General features: G+C 44.0%; 1 protein-coding gene across 1 annotated transcript in view; it reads left to right on the forward strand.

Annotated features, from left to right (window-relative positions):
- Nucleotides 1–22,303, forward strand: part of slc22a13b (solute carrier family 22 member 13b) — a 32,175-nt gene extending 9,872 nt beyond the window's left edge. The window contains exons 4-10 of the mRNA XM_029744509.1: nucleotides 298–466; nucleotides 636–756; nucleotides 9,631–9,725; nucleotides 13,866–14,080; nucleotides 15,610–15,718; nucleotides 20,740–20,949; nucleotides 21,179–22,303. Coding sequence (XP_029600369.1) covers nucleotides 298–466; nucleotides 636–756; nucleotides 9,631–9,725; nucleotides 13,866–14,080; nucleotides 15,610–15,718; nucleotides 20,740–20,949; nucleotides 21,179–21,260 — 1,001 coding nt within the window. The 3' untranslated portion in view covers nucleotides 21,261–22,303. The remainder of the gene's footprint in view (nucleotides 1–297; nucleotides 467–635; nucleotides 757–9,630; nucleotides 9,726–13,865; nucleotides 14,081–15,609; nucleotides 15,719–20,739; nucleotides 20,950–21,178) is intronic.
- The last annotated feature ends 2,183 nt before the right edge of the window (nucleotides 22,304–24,486 follow it).

The following is a 24,486-nucleotide window of genomic DNA, read 5'->3' on the forward strand; positions in this document are numbered from 1 at the left end:
AGCCCTCTAGGACTTATGTTGCACACTACCGTACTAGATGTTTGACATGGCCGTCAGACACCGACCTCTGGCATGTACTGTAGGTGTTTCCATCCTCCAGGTAACTAACTAGGTACTGAGTAGACTGGTAACAACAGGAGGGCTCTGTTAACCCCTGACCTCTAACCCCCTGACCTCTAACCAGGTGCTGAGGGGACTGGTAACAACAGGAGGGCTCTGTTCACCCCTGACCTCTAATCCCTAACCTCTAATCCCTGAACTCTAATCCCTGACCTCTAATCCCTGACCTCTAACCAGGTGCTGAGTGGACTGGTAACAACAAAAGGGCTTTGTTCACCATCTTCTCCCACTGTTTCTATGCCATTGGTCTGATGCTGATGTCTGGGATCGCCTACGGGGTCAGAGACTGGAGGATCCTACAGCTGGTCCTCTTCAGCCCTGTCCTGTTCCTCGGGGTATTCTACTGGTACGTCTCTAACCTCCAACCCTTTAACCTCTAACCTCTGACCCATCAGTCTGTCAGCTGGTGCAGAGGTGTGGTTTTAGAGAAGCCTACTCCACCCATCTCTTTTGTTGACCCATCCCTGTACTTGCTGGACCCATCCTTGACTCCACATCCCTGGATCATCTGTTAGGGTCCTCCCAGAGTCAGCTCGGTGGCTGATGACCCAGGGCCGACAGGAAGAGGCTCGTCAGGAGGTCCGCAGAGCAGCGAGAGTCAATGGAAGGGAGGTCCCTGAAGCCCTGCTGGACAAGGTTAGTTACACAGTCATCGCTATCATACTAACATCCAGCAGGTTATCATCGCTATCATACTAACATCCAGCAGGTTATCATCGCTATCATACTAACATCCAGAAGGTTATTATCATCACTATCATACTAACATCCAGCAGGTTATTATCACTATCATACTAACATCCAGCAGGTTATTATCACTATCATACTAACATCCAGCAGGTTATTATCATCACTATCATACTAACATCCAGCAGGTTATTATCACTATCATACTAACATCCAGCAGGTTATTATCATCACTATCATACTAACATCCAGCAGGTTATTATCACTATCATACTAACATCCAGCAGGTTATCATCACTATCATACTAACATCCAGCAGGTTATTATCACTATCATACTAACATCCAGCAGGTTATTATCATCACTATCATACTAACATCCAGCAGGTTATTATCACTATCATACTAACATCCAGCAGGTTATTATCACTATCATACTAACATCCAGCAGGTCATTATCACTATCATACTAACATCCAGCAGGTTATTATCATCACTATCATACTAACATCTAGCAGGGTATTATCATCACTATCATACTAACATCCAGCAGGTTATTATCATCACTATCATACTAACATCCAGCAGGTTATTATCACTATCATACTAACATCCAGCAGGTTATTATCATCACTATCATACTAACATCTAGCAGGGTATTATCATCACTATCATACTAACATCCAGCAGGGTATTATCATCACTACACTGATGAAACCAAACAACAGGAAGACCTTCTTAATATTGAGTTACACTCCCTCCCTTCTGCTCTCAGAACAGACCCAATTCGCCGGGGACTCTACAAGGTGTCGAAAGTGTTCTACATGTATGCTGGCCCATGTTGACTCCAACACTTCAAATCAAAGTTTATTTGTCACGTGTGCTGAATACGACAGGTGTAGACCTCAGTGAAATGCTTACTTACAGGCTCTAACCAATAGTGCAAAAAATGTATTAGGTAAACAATAGGTAGGTAAAGAAATAAAACAACAGTAAAAAGACAGGCTGTATACAGTAGCGAGGCTATAAAAGTAGCGAGGCTACATACAGACACCGGTTAGTCAGGCTGATTGAGGTAGTATGTACATGTAGATATGGTTAAAGTGACTATGTATATATGATGAACAGAGAGTAGCAGTAGCGTAAAAGAGGGGTTGGGGGGTGGTGGGACACAATGCAGATAGCCCAGTTAGCCAATGTGCGGGAGCACTGGTTGGTCGGCCCAAGTGAGGTAGTATGTACATGCTTTAACCTGTCTCCTCTCCTTCATCTACTGTACCTCCTCCTCCTCCTAACTCTACTGTATCTCCTCCTCCTAACTCTACTGTACATCCTCCTCCTAACTCTTCTGTACCTCCTCCTCCTAACTCTACTGTACCTCCTCCTCCTAACTCTTCTGTACCTCCTCCTCCTAACTCTACTGTACCTCCTCCTCCTAACTCTTCTGTACCTCCTCCTCCTAACTCTTCTGTACCTCCTCCTCCTAACTCTTCTGTACCTCCTCCTCCTAACTCTTCTGTACCTCCTCCTCCTAACTCTTCTGTACCTCCTCCTCCTAACTCTTCTGTACCTCCTCCTCCTAACTCTTCTGTACCTCCTCCTCCTAACTCTTCTGTACCTCCTCCTCCTAACTCTTCTGTACCTCCTCCTCCTAACTCTTCTGTACCTCCTCCTAACTCCACTGTACCTCCTCCTCCTCCTAACTCTACTGTATCTCCTCCTCCTAACTCTACTGTACCTCCTAACTCTACTGTATCTCCTCCTCCTAACTCTTCTGTACCTCCTCCTCCTAACTCTACTGTACCTCCTCCTCCTCCTAACTCTACTGTACATCCCCCTCCTAACTCTTCTGTGCCTCCTCCTCCTAACTCTACTGTACCTCCTCCTCCTAACTCTACTGTACCTCCTCCCCCTCCTCCTCCTAACTCTTCTGTACCTCCTCCTCCTCCTAACTCTACTGTACCTCCTAACTCTGCTGTAACTCCTCCTCCTAACTCTACTGTACCTCCCCCTCCTAACTCTTCTGTACCTCCCCCTCCTAACTCTACTGTACCTCCTCCCCCTCCTATCTCTACTGTACCTCCTCCTCCTCCTAACTCTACTGTATCTCCCCCTCCTAACTCTTCTGTACCTCCTCCTCCTAACTCTACTGTATCTCCTCCTCCTAACTCTTCTGTACCTCCTCCTCCTAACTCTTCTGTACCTCCTCCTCCTAACTATACTGTACCTCCTAACTCTCCTGTAACTCCTCCTCCTAACTCTACTGTACCTCCTCCTCCTAACTCTACTGTACCTCCTAACTCTGCTGTAACTCCTCCTCCTAACTCTACTGTACCTCCTCCTCCTAACTCTACTGTACCTCCTCCTCCTAACTCTACTGTACCTCCTCCTCCTAACTCTACTGTACCTCCTCCTCCTCCTAACTCTACTGTATCTCCTCCTCCTCCTAACTCTACTGTACCTCCTCCTCCTAACTCTACTGTACCTCCTCCCCCTCCTATCTCTACTGTACCTCCTCCTCCTCCTAACTCTACTGTACCTCCTCCCCCTCCTAACTCTTCTGTACCTCCTCCTCCTAACTCTACTGTACCTCCTCCTCCTAACTCTACTGTACCTCCTCCCCCTCCTAACTCTCCTGTACCTCCTCCTCCTAACTCTACTGTATCTCCCCCTCCTAACTCTTCTGTACTTCCTCCTCCTAACTCTACTGTACCTCCTCCTCCTAACTCTACTGTATCTCCTCCTCCTAACTCTACTGTACCTCCTCCTCCTAACTCTACTGTACCTCTTCCTCCTAACTCTTCTGTTCCTCCTAACTCTACTGTACCTCCTCCTCCTAACTCTACTGTATCTCCTCCTCCTAACTCTACTGTACCTCCTCCTCCTAACTCTACTGTACCTCTTCCTCCTAACTCTTCTGTACCTCCTAACTCTACTGTATCTCCTCCTCCTAACTCTACTGTACCTCCTCCTCCTAACTCTACTGTACCTCCCCCTCCTAACTCTTCTGTACCTCCTCCTCCTAACTCTACTGTACCTCCTCCTCCTCCTAACTCTACTGTATCTCCCCCTCCTAACTCTTCTGTACCTCCTCCTCCTAACTCTACTGTACCTCCTAACTCTGCTGTACCTCCTCCTCCTAACTCTACTGTACCTCCTAACTCTACTGTACCTCCTAACTCTACTGTATCTCCTCCTCCTAACTCTACTGTACCTTCTCCTCCTAACTCTACTGTACCTCCTCCTCCTAACTCTACTGTACCTCCTCCTCCTAACTCTACTGTACCGCCTCCTCCTAACTCTACTGTACCTCCTCCTCCTAACTCTACTGTACCTCCTAACTCTACTGTACCTCCTAACTCTACTGTATCTCCTCCTCCTAACTCTACTGTACCTTCTCCTCCTAACCCTACTGTACCTCCTCCTCCTAACTCTACTGTACCTCCTCCTCCTAACTCTACTGTACCGCCTCCTCCTAACTCTACTGTACTTCCTCCTCCTAACTCTACTGTATCTCCTCCTCCTAACTCTACTGTACCTCCTCCTCCTAACTCTACTGTATCTCCTCCTCCTCCTAACTCTACTGTATCTCCTCCTCCTAACTCTACTGTATCTCCTCCTCCTCCTAACCCTACTGTACCTCCTCCTCCTAACTCTACTGTATCTCCTCCTCCTAACTCTACTGTATCTCCTCCTCCTCCTAACTCTACTGTACTTCCTCCTCCTAACTCTACTGTATCTCCTCCTCCTCCTAACTCTACTGTATCTCCTCCTCCTAACTCTACTGTATCTCCTCCTCCTCCTAACTCTACTGTATCTCCTCCTCTTCCTAACTCTACTGTATCTCCTCCTCTTCCTAACTCTACTGTACCTCCTCCTCCTCCTAACTCTACTGTACCTCCTCCTCCTCCTAACTCTACTGTACCTCCTCCTCCTCCTAACTCTACTGTACCTCCTCCTCCTCCGAACTCTACTGTACCTTCTCCTCCTCCTAACTCTACTGTACCTCCCCCTCCTCCTAACTCTACTGTACCTCCTCCTCCTCCGAACTCTACTGTACCTCCTCCTCCTCCTCCTCCTAACTCTACTGTACCTCCTAACTTTTTATCTGTGGTATCAGTTGTGAAGCAGTCATGACAAAACCTATTCCACCTCAGGGGACTGAAAAGATTTGGCATGGGTCCTCAGATCCTCAAAAGGTTCTACAGCTGCACCATCGAGAGCATCCTGACTGGTTGCGTCACTGCCTGGTATGGCAACTGCTTGGCCTCCGACCGCAAGGCACTACAGAGGGTAGTGAGATCGGCCCGATCTAGCCCACCCAATCTACCTACCTCATCCCCATATTTGGTTTTGTTTTTCTGCTCTTTTGCACACCAGTATTTCTACTTGCACATCCTCATCTGCATATATATCACTCCAGTGTAAATTGCTAAATTGTAATTACTTCGCCACTATTGGCCTATTCATTGCCTTACCTCCTTACTTCATTTGCACACACTGTATACAGATCTTTCTATTGTATTATTGACTGTAGGTTTGTTTATTCCATGTGTAACTCTGTGTTGTCGTTTGTGTCGCACTGCTTTGCTTTATCTTTGCCAGGTCGCAGTTGTAAATGACAACTTGTTCTCAACTGGCCTACCTGGTCAAATAAAAAAATAAAAATAAAAATAAATAAAAAATAAATAAATAAATAAAAAACATTGACTCTGTACAGGCACCCCGCTGTATATATATATATATTTTTTTACTGCTGCTCTTTAATTACTTGTTACTTTTATCTCTTATTCTTATCTGTATTTTTTGAAACTGCTTGGTTAGGGGTTCGTAAGTTGTCACGTCCTGACCAGTATAGGGGTTATTTGTTATTGTAGTGTGGTCAGGACGTGGCAGGGGGTGTTTTGTGTATGTGTTTATATAGAGGGGTATTTGATTTATTAGTCCGGGGTTTGTTAGAAATATACTACCATAGAACAATGACTATGTTCATTCTAGTTTTTGTAGTTCTATGTTTAGGTTATTGGGGTTGGATCTTCAATTGGAGGCAGCTGGTTATCGTTGCCTCTGATTGAAGGTCCTATAACTAGGTATGTGTTTTTCATGGGGTTTTGTGGGAGATTGTTCTTGTTTAGCTGTTTTGCCTGACGAGACTGTCAAGTTCGTTTTAAGTTTTGTATACGTTGTGTATGTGTTTTCCTTCTTCACCAAATAAAAAAAGAAGATGAGTGTACATTTTCCCGCTGCGTCTTGGTCTCTATCCTACGACACCCGTGACAGAATCTCCCACCAACCACAGACCAAGCAGCGGAGGAAGCAGCAACAGAAGGACTGTCGGGAATCATGGACATGGGAGGAAATTCTGGACGAGGCTGGACCATGGCACCAGGCTGGGGAATATCGTCGCCCACCGGAGGAGATAGAGGCAGCCAAGGCGGAGCGGCGCTGGTATGAGGCTTTACGCGCCGATGGGGAAGCACGAGAGGCATCCCCAATAATTTTTTTTGGGGGGGGCACACGGGTAGTTTGGCGGGGCCAGGATTGAGACGCAAGCCAACTCCCCGTGCTTGTTATGGGAAGCAACTGGAGGGGAGAGCGCCGGAGTGTGCGGAAGTGCGCACAATCTCGCCCATGCGCACACACAGTCCGGTGCGAGCGATCCCAGCCCCTCGCAAGTGCCGTGCTAGAGTGGTATCCAGCCTGGAAGGAGGATGCCTGCACAGCACATCTGGCCACCAGTACGTCTCCTAGGCCCTGGCTACCCTACGCCTGCTCTACGCACGGCAACCATCAGGCCTCTGCACAGCCCAGTTCGCCCTGTACCAGCAGTCCGTTTGTGCAGGGCTACTATTTCTATCAAGCCAGGACGGGTTGTGCAAGAGGTGCGCTCCAGACCTCCAGTACTTACCCATGGCCCGGTATATCCAGTTCCTGATTCTCGTGCTGACCCTGAGGTGCGTATCCATAGTCTGGCGTCTCCTAAACCAGCACCACGCACCAGGCTTCCAGTGGTTCAGCCCAGTTCAACTCGTCCTGTTCCTGCTCCTCGCACTAGCCTTGAGGTGCGTATCCCCAGTCTGGTACCTCCACTACCAGCCCCACACATTAGGCTTCCAGTGCGTCAGCCCAGTCCCAGTCCAGAGTGTTCGGCAACAGTCCCAGTCCAGAGTGTCCGGCAACAGTCCCAGTCCAGAGTGTCCGGCAACAGTCCCAGTCCAGAGTGTCCGGCAACAGTCCCAGTCCAGAGTGTCCGGCAACAGTCCCAGTCCAGAGTGTCCGGCAACAGTCCCAGTCCAGAGTGTCCGGCAACAGTCCCAGTCCAGAGTGTCCGGCAACAGTCCCAGTCCAGAGTGTCCGGCAACAGTCCCAGTCCAGAGTGTCCGGCAACAGTCCCTCGTCCAGAGTGTCCGGCAACAGTCCCTCGTCCAGAGTGTCCGGCAACAGTCCCTCGTCCAGAGTGTCCGGCAACAGTCCCTCGTCCAGAGTGTCCGGCAACAGTACCTCGTCCAGAGTGTCCGGCAACAGTACCTCGTCCAGAGTGTCCGGCAACAGTACCTCGTCCAGAGTGTCCGGCAACAGTACCTCGTCCAGAGTGTCCGGCAACAGTACCTCATCCAGAGTGTCCGGCAACAGTACCTCGTCCGGAACCGAGTGAGACGGCCTACAGTCCGGCACCGAGTGAGACGGCCTACAGTCCGCACCGAGTGAGACGGCCTACAGTCCGGCACCGAGAGAGTCGACCTCCAGTCCAGAGCTCCTAGAGTCGCCCTACAGTCCAGAGCTCCCAGAGCACAGTCCAGGGTCTTCAGTGACTGGCCTCAGGCAGAGGTATGCAGTGGGGGTGGTATGGTTTGGTAGGGGATTAAGGCCTGAGCCTAAGCCACCTCCACTGTAGTAGGTTTGGGGAGAGGGGGTGTAGCACGGGAGCCGTCGGTGACGGCAGCCACCCTCCCTTCCCTCCCTATAGTTTTGGGATTTGTTTTTGGTTTGGGGGGTTATTTTGGGGTTTTTGTGTGAGGTGCATCCGGGGTCTGCACCTTTGGGGGGAGGGTACTGTCATGTCCTGACCAGTATAGGGGTTATTTGTTATTGTAGTTTGGTCAGGACGTGGCAGGGGGTGTTTGTTTTATGTGGTTCAGGGTGTGTTTTGTGTATGTGTTTATATAGAGGGGTATTTGATTTGTTAGTCATTGTTCTATGGTAGTATATTTCTATGTTCATTCTAGTTTTTGTAGTTCTATGTTTAGGTTATTGGGGTTGGATCTTCAATTGGAGGCAGCTGGTTATCGTTGCCTCTGATTGAAGGTCCTATAACTAGGTATGTGTTTTTCATGGGGTTTTGTGGGAGATTGTTCTTGTTTAGCTGTTTTGCCTGACGAGACTGTCAAGTTCGTTTTAAGTTTTGTATACGTTGTGTATGTGTTTTCCTTCTTCACCAAATAAAAAAAGAAGATGAGTGTACATTTTCCCGCTGCGTCTTGGTCTCTATCCTACGACACCCGTGACATAAGGTCTACTACACCTGTTGTATTCAGCATTTCACTGTAAGGTCTACTACACCTGTTGTATTCAGCATTTCACTGTAAGGTCTACTACACCTGTTGTATTCAGCATTTCACTGTGAGGTCTACTACACCTGTTGTATTCAGCATTTCACTGTGAGGTCTACTACACCTGTTGTATTCAGCATTTCACTGTGAGGTCTACTACACCTGTTGTATTCAACATTTCACTGTGAGGTCTACTACACCTGTTGTATTCAGCATTTCACTGTGAGGTCTACTACACCTGTTGTAGTCAGCATTTCACTGTGAGGTCTACTACACCTGTTGTAGTCAGCATTTCACTGTGAGGTCTACTACACCTGTTGTAGTCAGCATTTCACTGTGAGGTCTACTACACCTGTTGTATTCAGCATTTCACTGTGAGGTCTACTACACCTGTTGTATTCAGCATTTCACTGTGAGGTCTGCTACACCTGTTGTATTCAGCATTTCACTTGTGAGGTCTGCTACACCTGTTGTATTCAGCATTTCACTGTGAGGTCTGCTACACCTGTTGTATTCAGCATTTCACTGTGAGGTCTACACCTGTTGTATTCAGCATTTCACTGTGAGGTCTACTACACCTGTTGTATTCAGCATTTCACTGAGGTCTACTACACCTGTTGTATTCAGCATTTCACTGTGAGGTCTACTACACCTGTTGTATTCGGCATTTCACTGTGAGGTCTACTACACCTGTTGTATTCAGCATTTCACTGTAAGGTCTACTACACCTGTTGTATTCAGCATTTCACTAAGGTCTACTACACCTGTTGTATTCAGCATTTCACTGTGAGGTCTACTACACCTGTTGTATTCAGCATTTCACTAAGGTCTACTACACCTGTTGTATTCAGCATTTCACTGTGAGGTCTACTACACCTGTTGTATTCAGCATTTCACTGTGAGGTCTACTACACCTGTTGTATTCAGCATTTCACTGTGAGGTCTACTACACCTGTTGTATTCAGCATTTCACTGTGAGGTCTACTACACCTGTTGTATTCAGCATTTCACTGTGAGGTCTACTACACCTGTTGTATTCAGCATTTCACTGTGAGGTCTACTACACCTGTTGTATTCAGCATTTCACTGTGAGGTCTACTACACCTGTTGTATTCAGCATTTCACTGTGAGGTCTACTACACCTGTTGTAGTCAGCATTTCACTGTGAGGTCTACTACACCTGTTGTAGTAAGCATTTCACTGTAAGGTCTACACCTGTTTTATTTGGCGCATGTGACTAATAAAATTTGATTTGATTTCATCTTCCTCTGCAGCTGGAGGAGGAGGGCTCGACCAAGACAGGCAATATGTTGGACCTCTTCAGAATCCCCTACCTGAGAAAACGGGCTCTCATTCTCTCCTATATCTGGTCAGTACCTCATTCTCTGCTCTATCTGGTCAGTATGAGACTGTTTGTGGCACCCTCTCCATCTGTTCGATCAATGTTTACAGTAACTACCCACGATTGACCATATTCAAATTACAATGGCATGACTGACACTCAATCCAAAAGTACTGAATTTTCATACTTGAGTGAAAATAATACTGTGTAAATGATATCTGAATGTTGGAGTGTGACCCTGTCTGTCCGTAAATTTAACGTAAGGAGTTTGATATATAGCATTTATTTTTTACGTGAGTCCACAAAATCCGAGGCAGTAGGGATGACAACGCGTTAAATTGATACATGAGTGAATTGGAGGATATTGCTGTCCTGCATGAGCATGCGAAATGTAGTCAGTACTTTTGGGTTTCATAAAAAATGTATGGGAGTAAATAGTACATATTTTCTTTAGGAATGTAGTGGAGTGGGCCTCCCGAGAGGTGCTGCAGTCTAAAGCACTGCATCGCAGTGATTTCGATCCAAGGCTGTGTCACAGCCAGCCGGCTGTGACAATTGTCCCAGCGTTGTCCGTATTAGGGGAGGGTTTGGCCGGCCGGGATTTTCTTCTCCCATCGCGCTCTAGTGACTCCTTGTGATGGGCCAGGCGCCTGCAAGCTGACTTTGGTCGCCAGCTGGACGGTGTTTCCTCCGACACATTGGTGCAGCTGGCTTGCAGGTTAAGCGAGCAGCGTGTCAAGAAGCAGTGCGGCTTGGCAGAATGGTGTTTCGGAGGATGCATGGCTCTCGACCTTTGCCTCTCCCAAGTCCGTAGGGGAGTTGCAGCAATGGGACAAGACTGTAACTACCAACTGGGGAGAAAAAAGCAAAAAAATATATAAAAGGAATGTAGTGGAGTAAAAGTAGTCTAAAATATAAATAATAAATAATAAAATAAACAGTAAAGTAGTCTAAAATATAAATAATAAAATAAACAGTAAAGTAGTCTAAAATATAAATAATAAAATAAACAGTAAAGTAGTCTGAAATATAAATAATAATATAAACAGTAAAGTAGTCTGAAATATAAATAATAAAATATAAACAGTAAAGTAGTCTAAAATATAAATAATAAAATATAAACAGTAAAGTAGTCTAAAATATAAATAATAAAATAAACAGTAAAGTAGTCTAAAATATAAACAATAAAATATAAACAGTAAAGTAGTCTAAAATATAAATAATAAAATAAACAGTAAAGTAGTCTAAAATATAAATAATAAAATAAACAGTAAAGTAGTCTGAAATATAAATAATAATATAAACAGTAAAGTAGTCTGAAATATAAATAATAAAATATAAACAGTAAAGTAGTCTAAAATATAAATAATAAAATATAAACAGTAAAGTAGTCTAAAATATAAATAATAAAATAAACAGTAAAGTAGTCTAAAATATAAATAATAAAATAAACAGTAAAGTAGTCTAAAATATAAATAATAAAATATAAACAGTAAAGTAGTCTAAAATATAAACAATAAAATATAAACAGTAAAGTAGTCTAAAATATAAATAATAAAATAAACAGTAAAGTAGTCTAAAATATAAATAATAAAATATAAACAGTAAAGTAGTCTAAAATATAAATAATAAAATAAACAGTAAAGTAGTCTAAAATATAAATAATAAAATAAACAGTAAAGTAGTCTAAAATATAAATAATAAAATAAACAGTAAAGTAGTCTAAAATATAAATAATAAAATAAACAGTAAAGTAGTCTAAAATATAAATAATAAAATAAACAGTAAAGTAGTCTAAAATATAAATAATAAAATAAACAGTAAAGTAGTCTGAAATATAAATAATAATATAAACAGTAAAGTAGTCTGAAATATAAATAATAAAATATAAACAGTAAAGTAGTCTAAAATATAAATAATAAAATATAAACAGTAAAGTAGTCTAAAATATAAATAATAAAATAAACAGTAAAGTAGTCTAAAATATAAATAATAAAATAAACAGTAAAGTAGTCTAAAATATAAATAATAAAATATAAACAGTAAAGTAGTCTAAAATATAAATAATAAAATAAACAGTAAAGTAGTCTAAAATATAAATAATAAAATAAACAGTAAAGTAGTCTGAAATATAAATAATAAAATAAACAGTAAAGTAGTCTAAAATATAAATAATAAAATAAACAGTAAAGTAGTCTAAAATATAAATAATAAAATAAACAGTAAAGTAGTCTGAAATATAAATAATAAAATATAAACAGTAAAGTAGTCTGAAATATAAATAATAAAATATAAACAGTAAAGTAGTCTGAAATATAAACAGTAAAGTAGTCTGAAATATAAACAGTAAAGTAGTCTGAAATATAAACAGTAAAGTAGTCTGAAATGTAAAGTAGTCTGAAATATAAACAGTAAAGTAGTCTGAAATATAAACAGTAAAGTAGTCTGCTAGCGTCTGCTAAATGACGTAAATGTAAAAGTAGTCTGAAATATCTGTAGTAAATGTACAGTTTCCCCCAAAAAACTTCTTAATTAGTACTTTAAAGTTTTCTTAAGTACTTTACACCACTGTTAATTTGGCAATAATTTGATTATTAGTAGTCTTTGATTGAAGCTTAATGTTAAATTAAAACCTCCCATCATATCTAAGCCAATATGACACCAAAGTCGATGAAAATGTAGCAAATAACCTTGATTGGAGATACACAAAACACTCCCCGCCTCTTGTTTTGAGCCATCACCGAGAACCATATTCTGGATTTTTAAAAGGGTCACTAGCATTATTAGGAAAAAATATACATTTTCCCAGACCTAGCTCCTTGCCACCTTTCGGACTGAATAAGTTTGTAGGAGCAACCGTTTTGATTAAATGTATAATTTATCACTCAGGGTCTCCCGAAGAGTGCCTTAGACCACTGCACTATATCGCAGTGCGAGCTGTGCCACTAGAGATACTGGTTTGAGTCCAGGCTCTGTTTCAACCGGCCGCGACCGGGAGACTCATGGGGCTGAGCACAGTTTGCCCAGCATCGTCCGGGTTAGGGGAGGGTTTGGCCAGAAGGGATGTTCTTGTCCCATCGCGCACTAGCGACTCCCGTGGTGGGCCGGGCACAGTGCATGCTGACCAGGTCGCCAGGTGTACGGTGTTTCCTCCGACACATTGGTGCGGCTGGCTTCTGGGTTAAGAGGGCATGGTGTAAACAAGCAGTGCGGCTTGGCAGGGTTGTGTTTCGGAGGATGCACGGCACTCGACAATCGCCTCTCCTGAGTCCGTACAGGAGTTGCAGATTTGGGACAAGACTGTAGCTACCAATTGAATACCACGAAATTGGGGAGAAAAAGGGGTAAAAAAAATACAAAGGTTTGTAATTTACCGCTCTCACGTGCTCATTTCTGTCCATTGAGAACCAATGATGTGCTACCTTTTTGTAGCTTATCTGAGAACGCTAACATCTTTTTTTAGCCAAAGCTCAGAGTTCTAACACCAGTTCAACGCAGCTGCTTGCACCATGCTGCCAGTCATAAGAAGTGTATGCGATCAAACCAAGGCTACTGTAGATTGCTAGCTATATGTTGGTATTCAAGCTGAGTTTAATCAATAAATCCAACCAGATATTTTGATTAGCTAGGTAGCTACTAATTGGGCTTTTTTTTTACAAATATATATATATATATATATATATATATATTTAACTAGGCAAGTCAGTTAAGAACAAATTCTTATTTACAATTGGGCTACTTAAAAATTATATATATTTAACCTTTATTTAAGTAGACAAGAACAAATTCTTATTTACAATGACGGCCTACCCCGGTCAAACCCTAACCCGGACGACGCTGGGCCAATTGTGTGCCACCCTATGGGACTCCCTGTCACAGCCGGTTGTGATACAGCCTGGAATCGAACCAGCGCCTGTAGTGATGCTTCTAGCACTGAGATGCAGTGCCTTAGACTGCTGCGCCACTCGGGAGCCCCATTTTGAAAAGGATGTGGCGGGCGTAAATGGTAGTTGTTGTGTTAAAATTTGTCTCCACTTTTGTGAATTGGGGTGATCAGTTCTTGGTTCCAAATATTGGGGAAGATGCCAGAGCTGAGGATGATGTTTAAGTAAAGCCAATTGGAATTTTTGGTCTCTCTCACTTTCTCTTGCTCTCTCTCGCTCTCAGGTTTGTAACCAGTCTGGTGTACTATGGGGTGAGTCTAAACGTGGGTAACTTTGGTCTGGACATCTATCTCACCCAGCTGATCTTTGGTATTGCTGAGCTCCCTGCCCGGCTGGGTTCCCTGCCCCTCATAGAACACTTTGGACGGAGGATCTGTCAGGCCATCGCCCTGTTCTTTGGAGGCACAGCCTGTCTTGTTCTTCTAGCTGTTCCAGATGGTAAAATTAGTATTTTATGAAAGTAGATTTTTATGCTATTATTTTAACACTTTTTACATTATTAAGGTTGTTTTAACACTTGAAGATGGAATCCACATTTGTTGAAACAGCACCACTGTTTTCCTCCAGCACTTTTGTTGATAAACGTGGTAGAGGAACGTCCACAGCGGTACATATTCTGATTAACGTAGTAGAGGGGCGTCCGGCAGCGGTACATATTCTGATTAACAGAGTAGAGGAGCATCCGGCAGCGGTACATATTCTGATTAACAACGGAGTAGAGGAACGTCCGGCAGCGGTACATATTCTGATTAACAGAGTAGAGGAGCATCCGGCAGCGGTACATATTCTGATTAACGGAGTAGAGGAACGTCCGACAGCGGTACATATTCTGATTTAATGGAGTAGAGGAGCGTCCGGCAGCGGTACATATTCTGATTAATAACGGAGTAGAGGAACATCCGGCAGCGGTACATATTCTGATTAACGGAGTAGAGGAACGTCCGACAGCAGTGCATATTCTGATTAACGTGGTAGAGGAGCGTCCGGCAGCGGTACATATTCTGATTAACAGAGTAGAGGAGCGTCTGGCAGCGGTACATATTCTGATTAATGGAGTAGAGGAACGTCCGACAGCGGTACATATTCTGATAAACGTTTTAGAGGAGCGTCCGGCAGCGGTACATATTCTGATTAATAACGGAGTAGAGGAACGTCCGGCAGCGGTACATATTCTGATTAACGGAGTAGAGGAACGTCCGACAGCAGTGCATATTCTGATTAACGTGGTAGAGGAGCGTCCGGCAGCGGTACATATTCTGATTAATAACGGAGTAGAGGAACGTCCGGCAGCGGTACATATTCTGATTAACGGAGTAGAGGAACGTCCGACAGCAGTGCATATTCTGATTAACGTGGTAGAGGAGCGTCCGGCAGCGGTACATATTCTGATTAACAGAGTAGAGGAGCGTCCGGCAGCGGTACATATTCTGATTAACGGAGTAGAGGAACGTCCGACAGCTGTACATATTCTGATTAACGGAGTAGAGGAATGTCCGACAGCTGTACATATTCTGATTTAATGGAGTAGAGGAGCGTCCGGCAGCGGTACATATTCTGATTAACGGAGTAGAGGAACGTCCGACAGCTGTACATATTCTGATTAACGGAGTAGAGGAATGTCCGACAGCTGTACATATTCTGATTAATGGAGTAGAGGAGTGTCCGACAGCTGTACATATTCTGATAAACGTTTTAGAGGAGCGTCCACAGCGGTACATATTCTGCTGTTCTATCGTGATGTCTGAGGAAGTAAAACACGCTGTTGTTTACTTATTTGTTGTAACATCACAAACGACTGTTTCACCAATTAAAGATTCTAGCTTTAAGTGTTATTTTCTAAACACTTTTGACACTCAACACTTATTTAAAAAAGTGATGTGCTAGTTTTAATTCTTAAGCACCTTTAACACTTTGTGTTATTCAACCCGTTTAACAGATTCTCTGTCTGATTGTTTCTCCTCCCTCAGACATGCCGGTAGTGACGACAGTCATAGCCGTGTTGGGGAAATTTGCCCTGGCTGCCTCCTTCACCATCATCTATGTTTACACAGCTGAGCTCTATCCCACTGTAGTGAGGTATGTTTACACAGCTGAGCTCTATTCCACCGTAGTGAGGTATGTTCATTACAGCTGAGCTCTATTCCACTGTAGTGAGGTATGTTCATTACAGCTGAGCTCTATTCCACTGTAGTGAAGTATGTTCATTACAGCTGAGCTCTATTCCACTGTAGTGAGGTATGTTCATTACAGCTGAGCTCTATTCCACTGTAGTGAGGTGAGATGTTCATACTGCTAAAACACATTGGCTGGAACGCACCCATATTCAAGCTTAAAAGTTTCAACATAATTACAGGCGTCTCACTTTATATTCAGAAGAATAAAGTAACAAAAAGTGGTGCAATACAGTGCTCCTCATACCACATTTTGAATCAGTAGACAGAATACTCAAATTAATCTTCATGTTTTCCTTCTCTAGATGACACAGCTGGATAACACGGGCATAGCTGGATAACATGGGCATAACTGGATAACATGGGCATAGCTGGATAACACGGGCATAGCTGGATAAAATGGGCATAGCTGGATAACATGGGCATAGCTGGATAACACGGGCATAGCTGGATAACACGGGCATAGCTGGATAACACGGGCATAGCTGGATAACACGGGCATAGCTGGATAACACGGGCATAGCTGGATAACACGGGCATAGCTGGATAACACGGGCATAGCTGGATAACACGGGCATAGCTGGATGACACGGGCATAGCTGGATGACATGGGCATAGCTGGATGACACGGGCATAGCTGGATGACACGGGCATAGCTGGATGACACGGGCATAGCTGGATGACACGGGCATAGCTGGATAACACGGGCATAGCTGGATGACACGGGCATAGCTGGATGACATGGGCATAGCTGGATGACACGGGCATAGCTGGATGACACGGGCATAGCTGGATGACATGGGCATAGCTGTAACAGGCGTCGTATAGAGGGGACCAGGGCGTCGTATAGAGGGGACCAGGGCGTCGTATAGAGGGGACCAGGGCGTCGTATAGAGGGGACCAGGGCGTCGTATAGAGGGCTCATCGTTATATTTTAATGAAAACGAAACACTAGACAAAATAAACAAAATGACAGCCAACAGTTCCGTTAGGTTATACAAACTAAACAGAAAGCAACTACCCCACGAAAACCAAGTGGGAAAAGGCTGCCTAAGTATGGCTTCCAATCAGAGACAACGATAGACAGCTGCCTCTGATTGGAAACCATACCCGGCCAAAACCTAGAAACAAAAAACATAGAATGCCCACACCCTATCACACCCTGACCTAACTAAACAGAGAACAAACAGCTCTCTTAGGTCAGAGCGTGACAATAGCTGGATAACATGGGCATAGCTGGATAACATGGGCATAGCTGGATAACATGGGCATAGCTGGATAACATGGGCATAGCTGGATAACATGGGCATAGCAGGATAATTTTATTTTTTTTATTTCACCTTGATTTAACCAGGTAGGCTAGTTCTCATTTGCAACTGCGACCTGGCCAAGATAAAGCAAAGCAATTCGACACATACAACAACACAGAGTTACACATGGAATAAACAAAACATAGTCAATAATACAGTAGAACAAAAGAAAAGTCTATATACAGAGAGTGCAAATGAGGTAAGATAAGGGAGTTAAGGCAATAAATATGCCATGGTGGCGAAGTAATTACAATATAGCAATTAAACACTGGAATGGTAGATGTGCAGAAGATGAATGTGCAAGTAGAGTTACTGGAGTGCAAAGGAGCAAGATAAATAAATAAATAAATACAGTATGGGGATGAGGTAGGTAGATAGATGGGCTGTTTACAGATGGGCTACGTACAGGTGCAGCGATCGGTAAGCTGCTCTGACAGCTAGTGCTTAAAGCTAGTGAGGGAGATATGAGTCTCCAGCTTCAGAGATTTTTGCAGTTCGTTCCAGTCATTGGCAGCATAGAACTGGAAGTAAATACGACCAAAGGAGGAATTGGCTTTGGGGGTGACCAGTGAGATATACCTGCTGGAGCGCGTGCTACGAAGTTGAGGATCGGTAGGATAGTCCGTTTTACGAGGATATGTTTGGCAGCATGAGTGAAAGATGCTTTGTTGCAATATAGGAAGCCGATTTGTAGATTTCATTTTGGGTTGGAGTTGCTTAATGTGAGTCTGGAAGGAGAGTTTACAGTCTAACCAGATACCTAGGTATTTGTAGTTGTCCATGTATTCTAAGTCAGAGCCGTCCAGAGTAGTGCTGCTGGACGAGCGAGCAGGTGCGGGCAGTGATCGATTGAATAGCATGCATTTAGTTTTACTTGCGTTTAAGAGCAGTTGGAGGCCACGGAAGGAGAGTTGTATGGCATTGAAGCTCGTCTGGAGGGTAGTTAACACAGTGTCCAAAGAGGGACCAGAAGTATACAGAATGGTGTCGTCTGCGTAGAGGTGGATCAGAGAATCACCAGCAGCAAGAGCAACATCATTGATATATACGGAGAAAAGAGTCGGCCCGAGAATTGAACCCTGTGGCACCCCCATAGAGACTGCCAGAGGTCCAGACAACAGGCCCTCCGATTTGACACATTGAACTCTATCTGAGAAGTAGTTGGTGAACCAGGCGAGGCAGTCATTTGAGAAACCAAGGCTATTGAGTCTGCCGATAAGAATGCGATGATTGACAGGGTCGAAAGCCTTGGCCAGGTTGATGAAGACGGCTGCACAGTACTGTCTTTTATTGATGGGGGTTATGATATCATTTAGGACCTTGAGCGTGGCTGAGGTGCACCCATGACCAGCTTGGAAACCAGATTGCATAGTGGAGAAGGTACGTTGGGATTTCAAAGAGTCTGTGATCTGTTTGTTAACTTGGCTTTCGAAGATTTTAGAAAGGCAGGGCAGGATGGATATAGGTCTATAACACTTTGGGTCTAGAGTGTTTACCCTTTTGAAGAGTGGGATGACCGCGGCAGCTTTCCAATCTTTGGGGATCTCAGACGATGCAAAAGAGAGGTTGAACTGGCTAGTAATAGCGGTTGCAACAATTTCGGCGGATAAGAGAGGGTCCAGATTGTCTAGCCTAGCTGATTTGTAGGGGTCCAGATTTTGCAGCTCTTTCAGAACATCGGCTGTCTGGATTTGGGTGAAGGAGAAGCGGGGGAGGGGAGAGGGTCTTGGGGAAGTTGCTTCAGGGGGTGCTGAGATGTTGGCCGGGGTAGGGGTAGCCAGGTGGAAGGCATGGCCAGCCATAGAAAAATGCGTATTGAAATGTTCGATAATCGTAGATTTATCGGTGGTGACAGTGTTTCCTATCCTCAATGCAGTGGGCAGTTGGGAGGAGGTGCTCTTATTCTCCATGGACTTTAGTGTTCCAAAACTTTTTGCAATTAGTGCTACTGGATGCAAATTTCTTTTTGAAAAAGATAGCCTCAGCTTTCCTAACTGACTGAGTGTATTGGTTCCTGACTTCCCAGAAAAGTTGCATATCGCAGGAGCTATTCGATGCTAATGCAGAACGCCACAGGATGTTTTTGTGCTGGTCAAGGGCAGTCAGGTCTGGAGAGAACCAAGGACTATATCTGTTCCTGGTTCTAAATTTCTTGAATGGGGCATGCTTATTTAAGTGGTGATGGTGAGGAAGGCATTTAAAAAAAAATAACCAGGCATCCTCTACTGACGGGATGAGGTCAATATCCTTCCAGGATACCCGGGCCAGGTCGATTAGAAAGGCCTGCTCACTGAAGTGTTTTAGGGAGCGTTTGACAGTGATGAGGGGTTGTCGTTTGACAGCGGACCCATTATGGATGCAGGCAATGAGGCAGTGATCGCTGAGATCCTGGTTGAAGACAGCAGATGTGTATTTACAGGGCAGTTGGTCAGGATGATATCTAAGAGGGTGCCCATGGTTACGGATTTAGGGTTGTACCTGGTACGTTCCTTGATAATCTGTGTGAGATTGAGGGCAAGTAGCTTAGATTGTAGGACGGCCGGTGTGTTATGCATATCCCAGTTTAGGTCACCTAACAGTACAAACACTGAAGATAGATGGGGGCAATCAATTCACATGTGGTGTCCAGAGCACAGCTGGGGGCAGAGGGAGGTCTATAACAAGCGGCAACGGTGAGAGACTTGTTTCTGGAAAGGTGGATTTTTAGAAGTAGAAGTTCGAATTTTTTTAGCACAGACCTGGATAGTACGACAGAACTCTGCAGGGTATCTCTGCAGTAGATTGCAACTCCGCCCCTCTGGCAATTCTATCTTGTCGGAATGAAATGTTATAGTTAGGGATGGAAATTTCTGGATTTTTGGTGGCCTTCCTAAGCCAGGATCCAGACACGGCTAGGACATCCAGGTTGGCGGAGTGTGCTAAAGCAGTGAGTAAAACAAACTTAGGGAGAAGGCTTCTAATGTTAACATGCATGAAACCATGGCTTTTACGGTTACAGAAGTTAACAAATGAGAGCACCTGGGGAATGGGAGTGGAGCTAGGGGCTGCAGGGCCTAGGTTAACCTCTACATCACCAGAATAACAGAGGAGGAGTAGGATAAGGGTACGGCTAAAGGCTATAAGAACTGGTCGTCTAGTGAGTTCAGAACAGAGAGTAAAAGGTGCAGATTTCTGGGCACGGAAGAATAGATTCAAGGCATAATGTACAGACAAGGGTATGGTAGGATGTGAATACAGTGGAGGTAAGCCTAGGTATTGAGTGACGATGAGAGAGGCTTTGTCTCTAGAGGCACCATTTAAGCCAAAGCATGTGCGGGGGGTGGAACAAAAGGGCTAGCTAAGCCATATTGAGCAGGGCTAGGCGAGCTGGAGACACGGCGATTCAGACAGCTAGCGGGCCGGGGAGAGCATCTTGGATTTTTTGACAGAACGGAGTGGGTCTGAACTTTTTGATCTGTGTGTTGTCTTGCAGACAGAACGGAGTGGGTCTGAACTTCCTGATCTGTGTGTTGTCTTGCAGACAGAACGAAGTGGGTCTGAACTTCCTGATCTGTGTGTTGTCTTGCAGACAGAACGGAGTGGGTCTGAACTTCCTGATCTGTGTGTTGTCTTGCAGACAGAACGGAGTGGGTCTGAACTCCATGTGTGCCCGTGTGGCTGGTATCCTTGCCCCCCTGATTAGACTGCTGGAGGTGTATCACTATTCCATCCCTATGTTGATCTATGGCATCCTGCCCTTCCTGGGTGGTGGCCTCTGCTTCATGCTGCCTGAGACACTCAACACTGAGCTACAAGACCACACAGAACCACAGGAGAAGGACACAGTGTGAGTATCATTCTGGGGGGATGGATGGATGGATGGATGGATAAGAGAGCGAATGGATAGAAGGATGTTATGTTTTTGAGACCTCCGTGAAAGCAGTCTGGTTCAGCGTGCTTATATTGTCGTAATATCAACTGTGTTGATATCAAGATTGAGCATTTCCACTGTAATAAAGTATTTAAAAAGGTGTATTTCTGCAAGTAGATTGCTTACTTGTTGTTTTTGATTCTAGAACTCCTGAGAAGTTGAATCTTGAAAATGGACTCAGTCATGTAGAAGATAAGACAGAAGAAACAATGATCACAAAAATGTAAATGATTATCACTGTTTTATATTATCTTGAGCTTTATATAGAGTATGTGATTGTCTTGATTATTATTAGTATCAGGTAGATATACTAAATGGCCAATCAAAACATTTGATTGTTATTCAGATCTCAAACTACATTGTTTGAGAGACATTTTGTAAACAAAACTACTTTATTTTATATTAATTGAATGATAAAATGCATTATTTATATCACAAAAAACATTTGGATATAGGTGAACATGTCTAAATAAAAATACAAATGATAAAATATGTTTGTAAAGATCACTGCTTCAGTTCCAAATAGTTTTCTTAATTTTTTTTACGTTTGGATAATGTGTGTATTGTTATTGTATTGCTAGATATTGATGCATTGTTGGAGCTACAGTAGACTGTTGGAGCAGACTGTTGGAGCTGCAGTAGACTGTTGGAGCTACAGTAGGCTGTTTGAGCAGACTGTTGGAGCTACAGTAGACTGTTGGAGCAGAATGTTGGCGCTACAGTAGCCTGTTGGAGCTACAGTAGCCTGTTGGAGCTGCAGTAGACTGTTGGAGCAGACTGTTGGAGCTACAGTAGACAGTTGGAGCTACAGTAGACTGTTGGAGCTACAGTAGACTGTTGGAGCAGACTGTTGGAGCCACAGCAGACTGTTGGAGCTACAGTAGACTGTTGGAGCTACAGTAGGCTGTTGGAGCCACAGTAAACTGTTGGAGCATACTGTTGGAGCTACTGTAGACTGTTGGAGCAGACTGTTGGAACTACTGTAGACTGTTGGAGCTACAGTAGACTGTTGGAGTAGACTGTTGGAGCTACAGTAGACTGTTGGAGTAAACTGTTGGAGCTACAGTAGACTGTTGGAGCTACAGTAGACTGTTGGAGCAGACTGTTGGAGCTACAGTAGACTGTTGGAGCTACAGTAGACTGTTGGAGCTACAGTAGACTGTTGGAGTAGACTGTTGGAGCTACAGTAGGCTGTTGGAGCCACAACAGACTGTTGGAGCTACAGTAGACTGTTGGAGCAGACTGTTGGAGCTACAGTAGACTGTTGGAGCTACAGTAGACTGTTGGAGCTACAGTAGACTGTTGGAGCTACAGTAGACTGTTGGAGTAGACTGTTGGAGCAGACTGTTGGAGCAGACTGTTGGAGCCACAGTAGACTGTTGGAGCCACAGTAGACTGTTGGAGCTACAGTAGACTGTTGGAGCTACAGTAGACTGTTGGAGCAGACTGTTGGCGCTACAGTAGACTGTTGGCGCTACAGTAGACTGTTGGCGCTACAGTAGACTGTTGGAGTAGACTGAAGCTACAGTAGACTGTTGGAGCAGAATGTTGGAGCTACAGTAGACTGTTGGAGCTACAGTAGACTGTTGGAGCAGACTGTTGGAGCTACAGCAGACTGTTGGAGCTACAGCAGACTGTTGGAGCTACAGCAGACTGTTGGAGCTACAGTAGACTGTCGGAGCAGACTGTTGGAGCTACAGTAGACTGTTGGAGCTACAGTAGACTGTTGGAGCTACAGCAGACTGTTGGAGCTACAGCAGACTGTTGGAGCTACAGTAGACTGTCGGAGCAGACTGTTGGAGCTACAGTAGACTGTTGGAGCTGCAGTAGACTGTTGGAGCTACAATAGACTTTTGGAGCTACAGTAGACTTTATTTCATTGCACCTGCGATAACATCTGCAAAACTGTGTACATGACCAATAAACTTTTGATTTGATGTAGAAAAAAAGTTGAAATCACAATCATTTTGCTGAAATGGAAAAGCTGAAATAAGAATCCTGCTTGGGATCATCCGTTTCTCTCAGTAATCATTCTTAATATTTGTCTCTAATTGCTTCTATAAAGTGTTCTCTGATGCTGATTATAGTCAAGTGACTTAAACACGAGTCTATACAGTATGTATAAGGTGTACATAACTCAGGTGTACACAACCCAGGTGTACATAACTCAGGTGTACACATAACCCAGGTGTACATATAACCCAGGTGTACATATAACCCAGGTGTACACATAACCCAGGTGTACACATAACCCAGGTGTACACATAACCCAGGTGTACATAACCCAGGTGTACATAACCCAGGTGTACATAACTCAGGTGTACACATAACCCAGGTGTACACATAACCCAGGTGTACACATAACCCAGGTGTACATAACTCAGGTGTACACATAACCCAGGTGTACATAACTCAGGTGTACACATAACCCAGGTGTACACATAACCCAGGTGTACACATAACCCAGGTGTACACATAACCCAGGTGTACATAACTCAGGTGTACACATAACCCAGGTGTACATAACCCAGGTGTACACATAACCCAGGTGTACACAACTCAGGTGTACACATAACCCAGGTGTACATAACCCAGGTGACTCCAAAGATGTGATCCAGTGTTGTCATGGTCACCTTCACGTCAGCTGAGAACACACTAATCATCACAGTTTAACTAGTTTTCCATAAAAACTAAATTGTCCAGACTTTATACAGTTACTACATTACTTTAATGAAATTAAAATGCTATAAAAACACTTTACATCTGCACGTGTCTGTGTTGTCATGTGTCTGTGTGGTCACTAAACTCACCAATCAAGGAGCTCTATGTGACGTCGGTCCAGCTAGACCCCGGCGTCTCATTGGTTCTCTGCAGACAGCGGTCTTCGTGTTGGTTGTGGCCAAAGCCCTCGTCATAGTTCCCTTTCCTGTTGAACAGCTGCTGGTAGTGGAATACACGGCAGAACTCCCGGGTACAGCAAAGCATAGCTGCTCATGCTACAACACTCAGACAGACCCACTGCGTCTATTTCCTTAATGCATACATCTTTTGCTCATTTGCGTAGTTAATTGTTTAATTTCAGAATTCACGTCCAGGATTGTAATAAATGTCTTCATTTCCTGCTCTGTGTTGTCATTGACACACTGTAGCTAGGCTTCCATTGGAGACCGATTTTAATGCAAATATTCTAATATCTGCATAAAACAATATGCATATTTTCCCACCAGAGATGTTTCATCAAACTGATTTTTTTCGGATAATAGGCTGGGTGTGATGTAGTGCATATAAAAATACCTTTTGCTGTTGAATTCCCAAGTACCGAATGAAAAATACAAGTTAAATGGGTTTCCATCGCATTTTTAACTGTACTTATGGATTTGTTAGAAAAACTTTGGTGTTTATATAGCAAATGTGCCCACTCTGGTCTGGTACCTGCACTCTAGCCAACAGCTC

The sequence above is a fragment of the Salmo trutta genome, unplaced genomic scaffold, assembly GCF_901001165.1.
Source record: "Salmo trutta unplaced genomic scaffold, fSalTru1.1, whole genome shotgun sequence".
Taxonomy (NCBI): Eukaryota; Metazoa; Chordata; class Actinopteri; order Salmoniformes; family Salmonidae; genus Salmo; species Salmo trutta.